The sequence below is a fragment of the Seriola dumerili genome, unplaced genomic scaffold (genome assembly GCF_002260705.1).
Source record: "Seriola dumerili isolate Sdu_G_001 unplaced genomic scaffold, Sdu_1.0 BDQW01000018.1, whole genome shotgun sequence".
Lineage (NCBI taxonomy): Eukaryota > Metazoa > Chordata > Actinopteri > Carangiformes > Carangidae > Seriola > Seriola dumerili.
The window spans coordinates 3,573,658-3,585,574 of NW_019174273.1; the positions used below are offsets into that span (position 1 = coordinate 3,573,658).

General features: G+C 42.4%; 1 protein-coding gene across 1 annotated transcript in view; it reads right to left on the minus strand.

Annotated features, from left to right (window-relative positions):
- Positions 1-449: 449 nt before the first annotated feature.
- The window catches only part of LOC111232356 (anosmin-1-like), a 19,704-nt gene continuing 8,236 nt past the window's right edge, over positions 450-11,917 (minus strand). The window contains exons 4-15 of the mRNA XM_022759830.1: positions 8,012-8,077; positions 7,399-7,621; positions 6,364-6,548; positions 6,093-6,222; positions 5,494-5,699; positions 5,217-5,403; positions 4,169-4,276; positions 3,524-3,612; positions 3,156-3,327; positions 2,123-2,355; positions 832-973; positions 450-658 (exon numbers count right to left, since the gene is read on the minus strand). Of these exons, the coding sequence (XP_022615551.1) occupies positions 606-658; positions 832-973; positions 2,123-2,355; positions 3,156-3,327; positions 3,524-3,612; positions 4,169-4,276; positions 5,217-5,403; positions 5,494-5,699; positions 6,093-6,222; positions 6,364-6,548; positions 7,399-7,621; positions 8,012-8,077 (1,794 nt within the window). The 3' untranslated portion in view covers positions 450-605. The remainder of the gene's footprint in view (positions 659-831; positions 974-2,122; positions 2,356-3,155; positions 3,328-3,523; positions 3,613-4,168; positions 4,277-5,216; positions 5,404-5,493; positions 5,700-6,092; positions 6,223-6,363; positions 6,549-7,398; positions 7,622-8,011; positions 8,078-11,917) is intronic.

The window sequence follows — 11,917 nt, forward strand, 5'->3', positions numbered from 1 at the left end:
GCTGCATCTCTATGAACTGTGCTTATCAGGAGTAAAGAGCACTGACAGCACCAATCACAAATGGGACCTTTGAGAAGAACTTTTGGCTAATTGTCTGTCTGAAAACCTATTCAGTACTCAAATGAATTAGTACTAATGGTATACCCATACCCAGCCCTACAGTGAATAAAAGTGGTATAGCTACTGTATCTACATGCTATTATAATGCTTCTAATCACCTACATGTCACAAACAAGTGCTGAGATCTATCTCTCAGCTGGGAGTCAAAGGAAAACAAGTTGCATAAAACTTCACTGCTGTTTCAGAGCGACGCAGCGGATGAACTGTGATTATTAACTGTGATTCCTCTGTATTGCTGAGACCATGGTTGACCATGGTCATAGTATAGTTACGGTTCCTGTTTAATATGACTATACTGTATACATGAGAGAAGTGAAGGTTGCCAGTTTGTCAGTGATGGTTTCATTGACATCAGTATGTGTAGCAGCTTTAACATTGGTTGTGATGGAGAATTGATCTGGACCATGAAGCTGGTGATGCTGTGGATTATTGATTATCCTGAGGTTGGGGGACTTGGTTCATGCAGGCTGGTTGGCTGTCTGGGTTCAGTGCCTCTCCATGATTGGCTGCTTGTGGTGATGCTTCCTCAGCTTGGATCCTGAATGAAGGGAGACATGTAATTAGTTATCAGCTGATCTGCTGAAAACAAAGTGCAGAAGAAGAAACTTTGATGGTTAGAGCCATCTTGTCTTGTACGCCTCCCACAAAAAACTTAAGTCATATTCCTCTGTTTACTTCAGTGTGAGACTTTTTGTTGTTGTTTTTTCTTACTGTGCTTTGTGGCACTTTGGTATCCAGGAGTCTGGAAGGTCCGGCTGGTTGCAGGACCTTCACCCTCTGCTGTGATGGCCTGGACCTCCAGCCTGTACAGACTGGCAGGGTGCAGGCCTGACACCACCAGCACATTACCATCCTGCAAAAGAGGAGGAAGACAAATGCAGTGAGGGAAGAGGTTTAAAATGCTCAAGGTGTGTGAAATTGTAAGGAAGCTGTAGACTGCACAGGTTTTCAAAGTGTTTGTCAGCCCAGCGGACCCTGAGATTTGTCTGCAGGGGAAATCTGAATCTGCATTAAAAGTAAAATATTTCACAAAGAACAATTTCAGCCAGAGGGAAAATAACAGAGAACACGGTATTACACCGTACTGCTAGTTTTTAAAAAATGTTAAAACAGAAAGAAATCGACAGTGAAATGACTTTTCTAAAATGGAATGAGGCACTGAGAAAAAGGAAGCTGTTCATGGAAGCTGTTCCATTATTTCAATAATTTTTTTTTTGCCATTTTCATTTTACTATTAAATTTTTACATCAAATATCTTCTTTAATACCAAATTTTGAGTATTTTAAATGTTCAGAGCTTGTTAAATATATATATTTCTCATAAATACATATTGTAAATATTTTCTTGTAAATATATAATATTCTAATATATTTTACATATTTATATTCTTATGTATTATATTATATTCTCTTAGAATATAATTTTATGTATCTAAAATATATTTCATACATTTATATTCTTTATAAAGCCAGATTCTGGCTGGGAAATTGTGATTTTCTTTTTATGTTGTTTGCCTACAAAAAATGTCTTTTAATTTTAATATATCATTTTATGTAAATTTTATATACATCTAAATCTACTGTATAATTTCAAAAATTCAAATGCAAATATATTTAATATTTACTGAAATGTGTAATTTTTTCAAATGTAGAATATGATGACATATACCTATAATAATTAAGAAATATAATAAATTAAGAAGGTTCATAATTACTGTGTCATTTGATTGAGGGAAAATGGGAATTTGATTATCCTTCATGTATTTACTGTATGTGTGTTTAAGAGTCAGAGTGAAATTATAAGCATCAGTTATAAGGAAATGTGAAAAAAGTCAAATTTCATATTTTTTCATACTGGGAAATACACCCTCAAATAGTGTCCTTAATAGTAGCTACAGCCTGTTCTCTAATCTATGTGTAATTTATAAAGTAGTACCACCAGTGCGTATCCCAGTTTTCTTACTGGGCAAACAGTAACGACTGCAGTTTATACCAACACTGACCGGGGGGAGAATCTGGGACTGGGAGATGAGGCTGTGGGGCAACTTGTTGTTATTGTTGTTGTGGCGGTTAGTAGGGATGACCTCGGCCCAGGTCACCTGGTAACCAGTCAGCTGCGGGTGGAGCGGGACCCTAGACAAATCCCAGCTGAAGATGGCCGTCACGTTTCCTCCCAGGACCTCGAAGGACGCCGTCAGGTTGGCTGCCTTCACCAGGACCTTCTGAGGGGACACTGCTGAAGGAAGCAGAGCCGGAGGTGGGCAGTTAAATAAAGACATGTGGTGCTGGGGTGGTGAGTGAGTTGTTAGGACACGTTCATGATCCACATGAGGAAGCTCACAGGAGGCCAGAGGCACGAACTGACTGCCAAGGACGAAGACAAATCGGACGGTTTCTTTTCCATTTCAACATCATTCAACTTTGCTGTTCTCTGTTATTACAAATGTAAAGCTTCAAATTATTAACTTTACTTTGGAGCAAAATTCCTGTATTTATTTAAAATGTTACATTTATCAAAATGTTTTATACATTTAACTACTAGTCAGATAAACATTTTATTGCATTAATACATTTTCTTAATTGATTTTTGAAAAGTTTGACATTTTGGAAAATACGCATGTTTGTTGATAACTTAGTTTAGCTTAGCTTAGCTTAGCTTAGCACAAAGACTGGAAAGAGGGACACATCACTGATAAATCCCTGTCATCCAACCAGACTTTGCAACCTTTTGGAAAAAGCCATAATATCTAGTTCCCCATTTCCAGTCTTTGTGCTACCCTTGCGTACCCTTCTCCCTTTAGCCTAAAGCCTATATTAACTATGTTTTAATATGTTACATAGGTGTAGTTGGGTTGTAAACAGTGTATGAAGTGTATGAAGTAGCTGCTTTAGCTAAAGACTCATTTTATTCATTTTATATCAACTGCTGGTAATGGAAAATTTGTTTTTAACTTAGATAATCTTAATGTATCTATGTGATATGATGCAGCTTTAAACCACCTTGGTGAAGCTTTTCAGGTATTCCCACCATCTCACCTGTTTCTCCAGGACAGGTGATAGCTTTTGGACTTTTGTTCTGGATGGCGGCACAGGAGGGAGTGAAGAAGCTGGTGCTTTCTGCCAGAGGACGACCCCTTTTGCTGACCGGCTGCAGGAGGACTTTATACTTACAGGCGAAGAGCAAACCCTGCAGGCTCACAAAGCTCTCCTGGATCAGAGACAGAAAACAATCATGGCTGACTGGAAGGTGATTCCCAAAATGCCGGAGCTCAGATTACAGTAGTTAACGGTGGCCACATTTGCCAATCAGCCATGTACTGTATATGCTCTCTGGGCTGATCATGTACATTTTACTTCATTTACTTGAAATTCATGTTCACAGTGACAGGCTCTGTATGGGTTACCTGTGTGCTCGTCTTCTCCAGGGGTCTGGTCTGGTTGTGCGCACAGTACTCTGGTCCCCATTGGATTCTGTAGAATTCTACCGAAGGATCTACACAAACAACAAGAGCTTACAACACTGTCCTGAAACAGCAGCTCTGAAACAGTGAAGGGTTGTACTTAAAGGAGGAGTCTGTAGAAAAACCCCATCTCAATTATCCCTATGTCCCATTTTACCCAGAGTCAAAAAATAAGTCTGATATAAATTCCATTTTTTTGTCCTTTTGTTCATTGTCTTTGTAAACCTAATTAAGTCTTAAGTATCAATCCAGTGTCTAACATTGTATATTAAACGCTAGTAGACATCCAGGGATGATGATAACAGGGATGCTAGTGGCTCCATGAGGCAGCCAACAAATGTCAGATTCATGTTGGTACTAAAGGAAGTCATGGGATAACCACAGCCAATAGGATTCATCATCTGAGGACCGCAACACGTCGACAAAATTTCATTACAGCCAATCCAGAAATATTTCAGCTCAGGTGCGGTATATACTGACCATGCTTGAATGATGCTAGTGGGCAGCTAGCAGAGCGCTATCACAGTAGACATGTTTGTGTTTGGTTTTCAGCAGGTAAACCACCTCCAAGCAACATATAGTACGTACCGGTGCTGCTCTGCCAGTAGACATGAACCCGGAGTTGTCCGTCCTGGTAGAATGGCGTCCCCACGTCCAGAGTGTCGCCTGCAGGTTTGCTGGGAGCTGAACCGGCGGCTTCAGAACAGACAAAATATAATTAACGTAGCAAACAAACTGTGTGCACTTAATTACTAAAGCATGAACGTTTCAGAATATATTCTAAAACCCCAAGGTTTGATTTCAGACATCAAGGAAATTTGGACCTGACCTCTGGTGACATTGAGAGATCATTGACCTCAGAATTACTCTCCATTATAATCATTGGTATCTTTACCAAAATAAAGATGCTTATTTGCTGCCATGACAGCTACATTAGTGAGAATGTAGAAGACAGAATTACAGTAAGAAGAAGAAGAAGAAGCTTTATTTGTATGCCACTTTTAGCTTGCAAAAAAATAGCAAAATGTACAAATAGCTCATTTAACCAGACAAAATGACACTTGTTCTTCCTCTCGTGAGCAGGACTTTGCTCACAAATTAAAGGGTGTGGAATTTTTAATGGTGGAGGCAGGGGGAAGGTCAGGGCGTAATCAAAACTACTGAGGATGTGTTCTTTGGAGACCTTGAAAAGCAGCAGCGTGGTTTGTGGCGGTCAAGTCAAGTTACCATGAATGAATCATCTCCTGGGGATCATGAACATCTACACAAACAGTCATGCAAATCGTTCTCTGGACCAAAATGCTTATATACAGAAAACATCTGTGCAACCAGCAAGGAGAGAAGTGGGCACTAACATTTATCATGATGTTAATAATGATGATAATGATCGTCAAACATTTCTTTCTGTAATTGTTCTTTTTTTCTTCTTCATAATGTCAGCCTGTTATTTTCAAAGAACACCATGACATTTTGAATTAAAGTTAAAAGATTTTTCAGCTCTGGGGATCAAACATTTAACGATGCACTTTAAGATATTTAAACCCCAAAGGAGCTTTAAAAAAAAAAAAAAAAAATCACCATGAAAAGAAAATTTAAAGATCATACAAAAGCATTTTCAAAAACCATTTAGTGCAACTTGAACTTGCAGCTGTTTTAAAGACCAAAGTCTGCAGTGTGATTGTGCAGAGAGACGTACCGCGCTGCGTGGTGAAGTGCAGGACGGCTCGGGGCCCTTTGAGCTGTGTTTGTCCCCAGTAGGACACAGCCTGGACCTCCACGCTGTAGCTCCTGTTAGACCGCATGCTGTCCAGCTCCACCTGGCTCTGAACACACACACACACAAAGACATTTAGTCATGTGTAGCCTTGTCGAGAGAGCATTTTCAGAGCACTGTAACATCCATCGGTCCTCACCGCTCTCACTGTCTTCCTCCTCTTAGTCAGGGACGAAGCTGAGGACTGTCCAACTCCAGTCCAGCTCCAGCTGACCTTGTAGTGGTGGATGGGGACATCCAGGTCATCGGGCACACTCCACTGGAGCCTGGCAGACACCGCCCTGCCGGGGCCAAAGCTCATGTTGGCCACTCGGAGCTCGGTGGGAGCCGGAGGACTGGAGGGGTCTGAGGTGGAGGGGGCGGAGTTTTATTACATACTGATGCTGAGATTAATGGTGATCCAACAAAACCTACAACACTACACACTCGTGTTGTGTACTACTGCAACTTTAATCATTAGTAAGGACTACCTTTAAGGACCTGCCGCAGAGATGAAGGCAACAGAACCACCTTGCCTCCATTGGACTCTAATTTCTGATTGGACTGTCATTGTCTTTGAGTGCTAATATCTATTATCCGAGTAAACAGAAGTTACCGCTTCTGTTGTGTTGTAGGAATTTGCGGTGCTTGTGTTGTCAAATTGATGAAAAAGTTTTCTGAATTTGCAGCACGTTTGTGTCTTTGCATGTGTTTTCTGAAGTTGCAGTGCTTTGAGATCTCATGGCCACTGTATTATACCTCTGCTGGAATGGATGTGCCTGCTGGGCGTGGTGAAACCCCTGGTCCCGTGTGTGTTGACAGCCGCGACTCTGAACTGGTACCAGCGTCCGGGCCGGGTGTCGGACAGCCTTGCTCCCTGTTCCGTGGTCTGTGGTGGTTCAGGTGGAGGTGGATTAAAGAGACAAGACATGAACCCACTGACATCCAGACAAGGTGCATGCAAATGTTTTGTAGCTGTTCTTTCTTGATGGATCTGGATTTGTGCTGAAGTCATAAATCAGGAACTAACCTGTGCAACCACCTGCCAGGAGGTGGCGGCGTCCTCGCTGGGCTGGATGCCAAAGTTCCACCTCCTCTGCAGGACGTAGACCACGGGGTCGGCTGAAATGTTGAAGCGGGACGACCAGCGCACCTCCAGCAGACCGGAGGAGAGCTCCTCAAAGCCCAGCTCCTTCCTTGGCTTCAGAGGAGCACCTGACAAACCACACATGATTGTCAAAGGTGAAAAGGTCTAGAGAAACTAGGAGACGTCTCTGATTGGAATTCGCTATGTCAGCTCAGTGTCCCCTGGGCTGCTTGGGTTTATAGCTTTAGACAGCGCCCCAGTGTAAAAAGGCAAAATAAGTTCCTTCCTCTAACACCACGTGTTACCATCAGTGAGGCCTGAAGGCTCTCTGGATCTGCTTTGATCCCTCCTCTGACAATGGAGGTCTAAGTAGGCCAAGCTCCACCTGACTCAGACTCGCAGCAACGCCGCCGCTCGCTGTGCGTCAGCCAGAGATTTTTCCACCTGGACCACCTCACCTCATTTGTCTGAGGAAAAGCCCAGGGGAGGCTGGGATGACATCTTATTCAGGCTGACAGGAAGTTCATAGCAGTTAGAGTACGTCAGAGTGAGCAATGCTTAAAAAATGAAATAATACAGCTGTTTTCTGACAACAATTATAGAACATTTTAAAATTAAAGATACATGTTTAAAATTTCATTGGTTGATTAGTCGGTGCAGTCTTAATTTTGCTGCTCATTTTAGCATGAAATAGCATTCACTCAAACAAGCTGCATAATGATGCCTTTTCAGTAAAACAAGTGCAGATTCTGCATCAAAATACATTATTCTTTAACATAATGATTTGTTTGTTGGTATTTTTGTTGTTGGTTTGACAGGACTCACAACACCTAGTATATACTCTTTGTTTTGAAGGGGTTGTTGTGTCCCTACCAATGTTTAAACCAAACCAACGCCCATGGTCACTGACAATTAATGACCCTAACTAGATCAGCTGAATTACTGTGTTTCTGTTAGACCAGTTTGCGCTTGACTTACCCTTGTAGAGATCTTTGGGAGACTGGCAGGTGTGGCCACAGCCATTGGAGCAGCACTTCTTCTGAGCCGAGCACTCCCGGTCGTGGTCGCAGCTCTCTACACATGCAGCCGCGAAGCCACTGGCTCGCTCTGGAGGCGGGCAGCTGCCCTGCTTCATCACCTGCACCGACTGGAGGAACTCACAGCTGGTCACGCACTCCCAGTGCTTCTTGGGAAACACCCGCTAGACGGGTTGTAGAGAGACCAGTTAGTAACATGCGTAACTTATTTCATTTCTAATGACAACAAGGGGAGAGTTTGGAATGTGTCAAGATCATCAAATAGATATTAAGATAAGGAAACTAAAAAATTAGCGCTACAGCCTCAGATTGGAGGCTACAGTGAGTACAGCTAGCGTGGTTAGCGTGCTAACATCAACAGACGTGATAGAGACAAGAGGTAACATTGGTATTTCTTTCCACTAGTTTCTTCTAGACTGGTAAGTAAACAGCTGCTAATGCTAATGCTGGCTATTTAGCAGGAGCAAAACTTGCATATAGCCCCTTTAATAGATTGTATATTAAATCAGTCGTTCCACATAAAGATAAAAACTCCTGATCCTCATCCGTCGTACCTCACACATCTCTCTGCAGTTGCTTTTCCTCTTCATCTCCCAGGATTCTTTGCAGGGCTCCAGGCACTGTGGAAGCGAAGGCAACAAGTGTGAGTGAGAGTCATAGTCAGATATGAATAAGAAGATTTAAAGGCAAATCTATCTCTCTGGATTGATTAAGAGTAAAACACTTCACTGGCAGACAGCTCCTCTTACCACAGAACGCTGAAGCGAGTAAGAGAATCTCATCCACTTTAACATCTCTCTCTCAGGTAACAATAACTCCTGCGGCATGCTAATATGAATCACTCAGACTGTGAGTTTTATTATTAAAGCCTGAAGCACTGAGCAGACTTAAACCAAAGATAAGCTTCGCCTGTCAGATTGCGATCTGTCAGATGAGAGTTTGCTTTGGTGAAATATCAAAATTTGAAAAGAACAAGTTGTGTCACCGGCAGACCAAAAATGTGTACCTTGTTTTAATGAGCAGGTATGCAACCACCAACAGACACAGCATTCATCAGCAACATCATTCACACATAACACACATGTTAGATCAGGGAAATGCTGAAAATTCCTAGAAATATTGCCAAGGACTTGACCTTGGTGTATAAGCATCCACCCTGTGTGACTTCTTAGAGTGTAACACTTCCTGAACTAGAAAAAAATGAAAATATCAATAGTTATAATGTTATAATGTTTAAAGGTCTGCTTTATTTTGAAGGTTTGATATTCATAAAAAGATATATTTGTGGTTTTAAGAACCAAAAACCATCTCAATGTAGTTTTACAGCTCCTCTCTCAGGCTTCTTTCTGGAGCTCTAATAACAACAGGTTGGTGAGCCAATCAGCGGAGAGGAGGCTCTGAGCCTCTCTTCTGATTGGCTGACTGCTTTCTGAGTGATCCAATAAAAAATAGAGTAGATTTCAGGTAAACCCTCAGAGAAACTAAATCCTGCAAAGTTAGAATGGTGTGGCCAAGGTGGGCGGGGCTTGGAGCATGGCTGAGGGTGGTAACTTCTTTGTTGTGACATCACAAAGTTCAGGAAGTCCTGACGGCTGGTTTTAAGGCTCAGTTTCTGAATACAGGCTGTGTGCATTTGTCTGTGGACTGAGGCTTTGATACTTTCACAGTATTAATATAGAACCTGGATCTGCTTCATAATCAAACTACACATGGATATTTACCTTTATACTATATGTATACATACTTAAATCATATTTTGTAGGAAGGTTCAGTGACACAGCTCAGTAAATGTAGGCTAATGAATGTCGTCCTGCACTCTCAGGCTGCTTCAGAACAAAGTCACCGATTAGCAACATCGCTCTCTGTACGGTGAGCAGCAGCAGCCCAGGGGAGTGGGTGTACACTGACTGTAATTTCATGCTGTAGTGAGAAACAGTGGGGAGGAGAGGAACTTACAGCAGCATCACAAGGACGAGGCGAGCTGTCTGAAAGTTAAGTTAACTTGTCTTTACTGAGGTCTGAGAGTCTGCTCTCAACACGGGTCATATCCTGAAATGTTTATATGTCCAGTGGCAGTTTTAACCTTACTCTCCCAGCCCCTCGCACCTTCATGTCTGCAAAAGACTTCTAAGACTAAAGTCTGACACCAGCTCACATCTGAAGCCAACTGTAAGACTCCGTAAAAACTGGGGATCTTGCATAGTCACTGTTTCCAGGACTTGAGTCCTTTGAGATTATTTCCCGTCATGCACCTGTTGGAAAAAACAGGAAGAAAAACTGACTTTTTTGCTGTTCTACATTATTATTATTATTATTATTTGTATTATTATTACATAAAGTTAGTAACTCAACAATATATTTGCCATGATCTGCCCCTGAAATTACTGTTTGGTCCTTATATTTATGATTTCCTGTTTTATTTTGAAATTAATTTCCTTGCCTCCCTCATATATATAATGCCAACCTCATGTTCTGGCTCCTCCCTGGAGCCTTTTAAAGTGTTTGCATCTCTTACAACTGGTGATGTGTGCGACTACACCGTGAGAGAGGAGAGGGGGAAAAGAAGTTGCAGCCAAATGGATGCGGTGCACGTGGAGTACAGCTCTCCATGTCTTGAAGCATGTCTGATAGCCCTGTGCCAGCCCTGCCATCTCCCATCTCCCATGCCAGGCCTCCACCGGACGACTCGTCCGCTAATCCAAACTGACGTCCCCACTCTCGTGCCATTCCCATTGTACCTCGGCGTCAGTTAGTTTTCCGCCCCATTTCGAGGTTAAATCAAGCGTCGCCCCCTCCACAATGCTGCGAATGGAGCTGACTGCGGTGAACTCTGTGATGTGGGTGAGGGAGATTTGAGAAAGCACCTACGTCCCCGTTTGTAGAGGGTTTTTTTTGTCCCGGCTGAAGAATTTAGGACCAAATTGGAACTGGTTTGGGATCTGAACTGATCTTTTAGGTCACAGTACATGACTTGGGTTTATTTGGCTGCAGTGTGAAGTGTGTGTGTGTGTGTGTGTGTGTGTGTAGCACTCCTCCATGACCAACCAGAGATAATGGAGCGAACAACTTCTTTGCTGACCGTGCAAAATGCTCTTCTGTCGGTACTGGACGCTGCTTGATTCGCTGCCCAGACAAACCCCCTCGGAGAGGAAGCGACGTTGTGTTTGTCTCCGACTTCCTGTTTCAACAACTTTGCGTTGTCTTTGAAAGTGTGCCAGACCTTTTTAAAACATCCACAGACAAGACAGGACCCTGGCTTCTCCCGGGGGAACCAACCGCAAGCGAATGATTTCACAAGTACATTTCTAGGTTTGAAGATGCGAGTCTGAGGAAGGAGATGTCTGGCTCTCAGTCAAACGTCACAACGAGGCTGTAGGGAGTATTGAAGTCCACTAATGACTGCCAAGTGCTACTGAAAGAAGGTCGTTACACCACGCCGGGTGCCAATTGTCTAGGTCACGAGCTTAGACACTGGTGTCAGTGCCTCTGCTATCTTAAGCTCTTTTTTCTACGAGCTGAATTGAACTGGACCACGTGGGAGTGTGTCACTAATCAACACTGGCAACTTGCAAATGGCCGTCTGCCTGGAGGAGATAGTGACAGAAGGATTAACAAGCGCTCATTACCAACAGGGTCCGCAAGGACCACGAGTGGCCAAGTGGTCACGAGCCAAAGTGATGGGCTGTCTCACAGCAACGAGCTTCAACAGGCTTCAACAGGCCGCTGTGAGCTGAAGACCGGGACCAGGACAACAATACCAGGATTTATACATAAGTGAACATCAGGAAAAGAATCCAGATGGACGTTTCATTTTATCACCTGGACAATGTTTGATCCTTTGGTAGAGGTTGAAAATTTATCTCATTTTTATCCATTTATGGATGAGCAGAAAATGACTTTACGTTATACTTTATACTTACTCAACTAGGTAGTTAACATTTTACATTTATGTGCGCACAACTGTGACCAAAACCCTAGACCTAGGTATGATCACTGGAGGGTGCAAAGTCAGAATTTTTAAATCCTACATGAGAAAAACTTTAATTTCAATATTTCAAATTGAAATAACATTTTTCCTCACTGATCTAAACTCTGACCCATAGTTTTTGCTCAGCTACTATGACCATGGCAGTATAAAGAACTCAAAAGATTTTCCCTCTTCTAGGTTTGCCTCAATGTTGTTGGACCTCCTGTCCATGAATGGTTCTTTCCCGATCCCTCCATGTAAATGCGCCATGTAGCTACTAGAAGGGCAGTTATAACTACATTATTACGGGGCGTGTCTCTTTGAAAGTTTATCTCATAATTAAACAAACATAACCTCAATGCTTTTTCAGCAAATTTTCATAGGCAGTGATGATGTTTGGTCGTGGTAAAATCAGCAGACATCTAAAACAAAAGGAATATTTCCGAATCAGACATATTATATGAAGCCTATCTTTGAAATTTTAGAAAGTAAG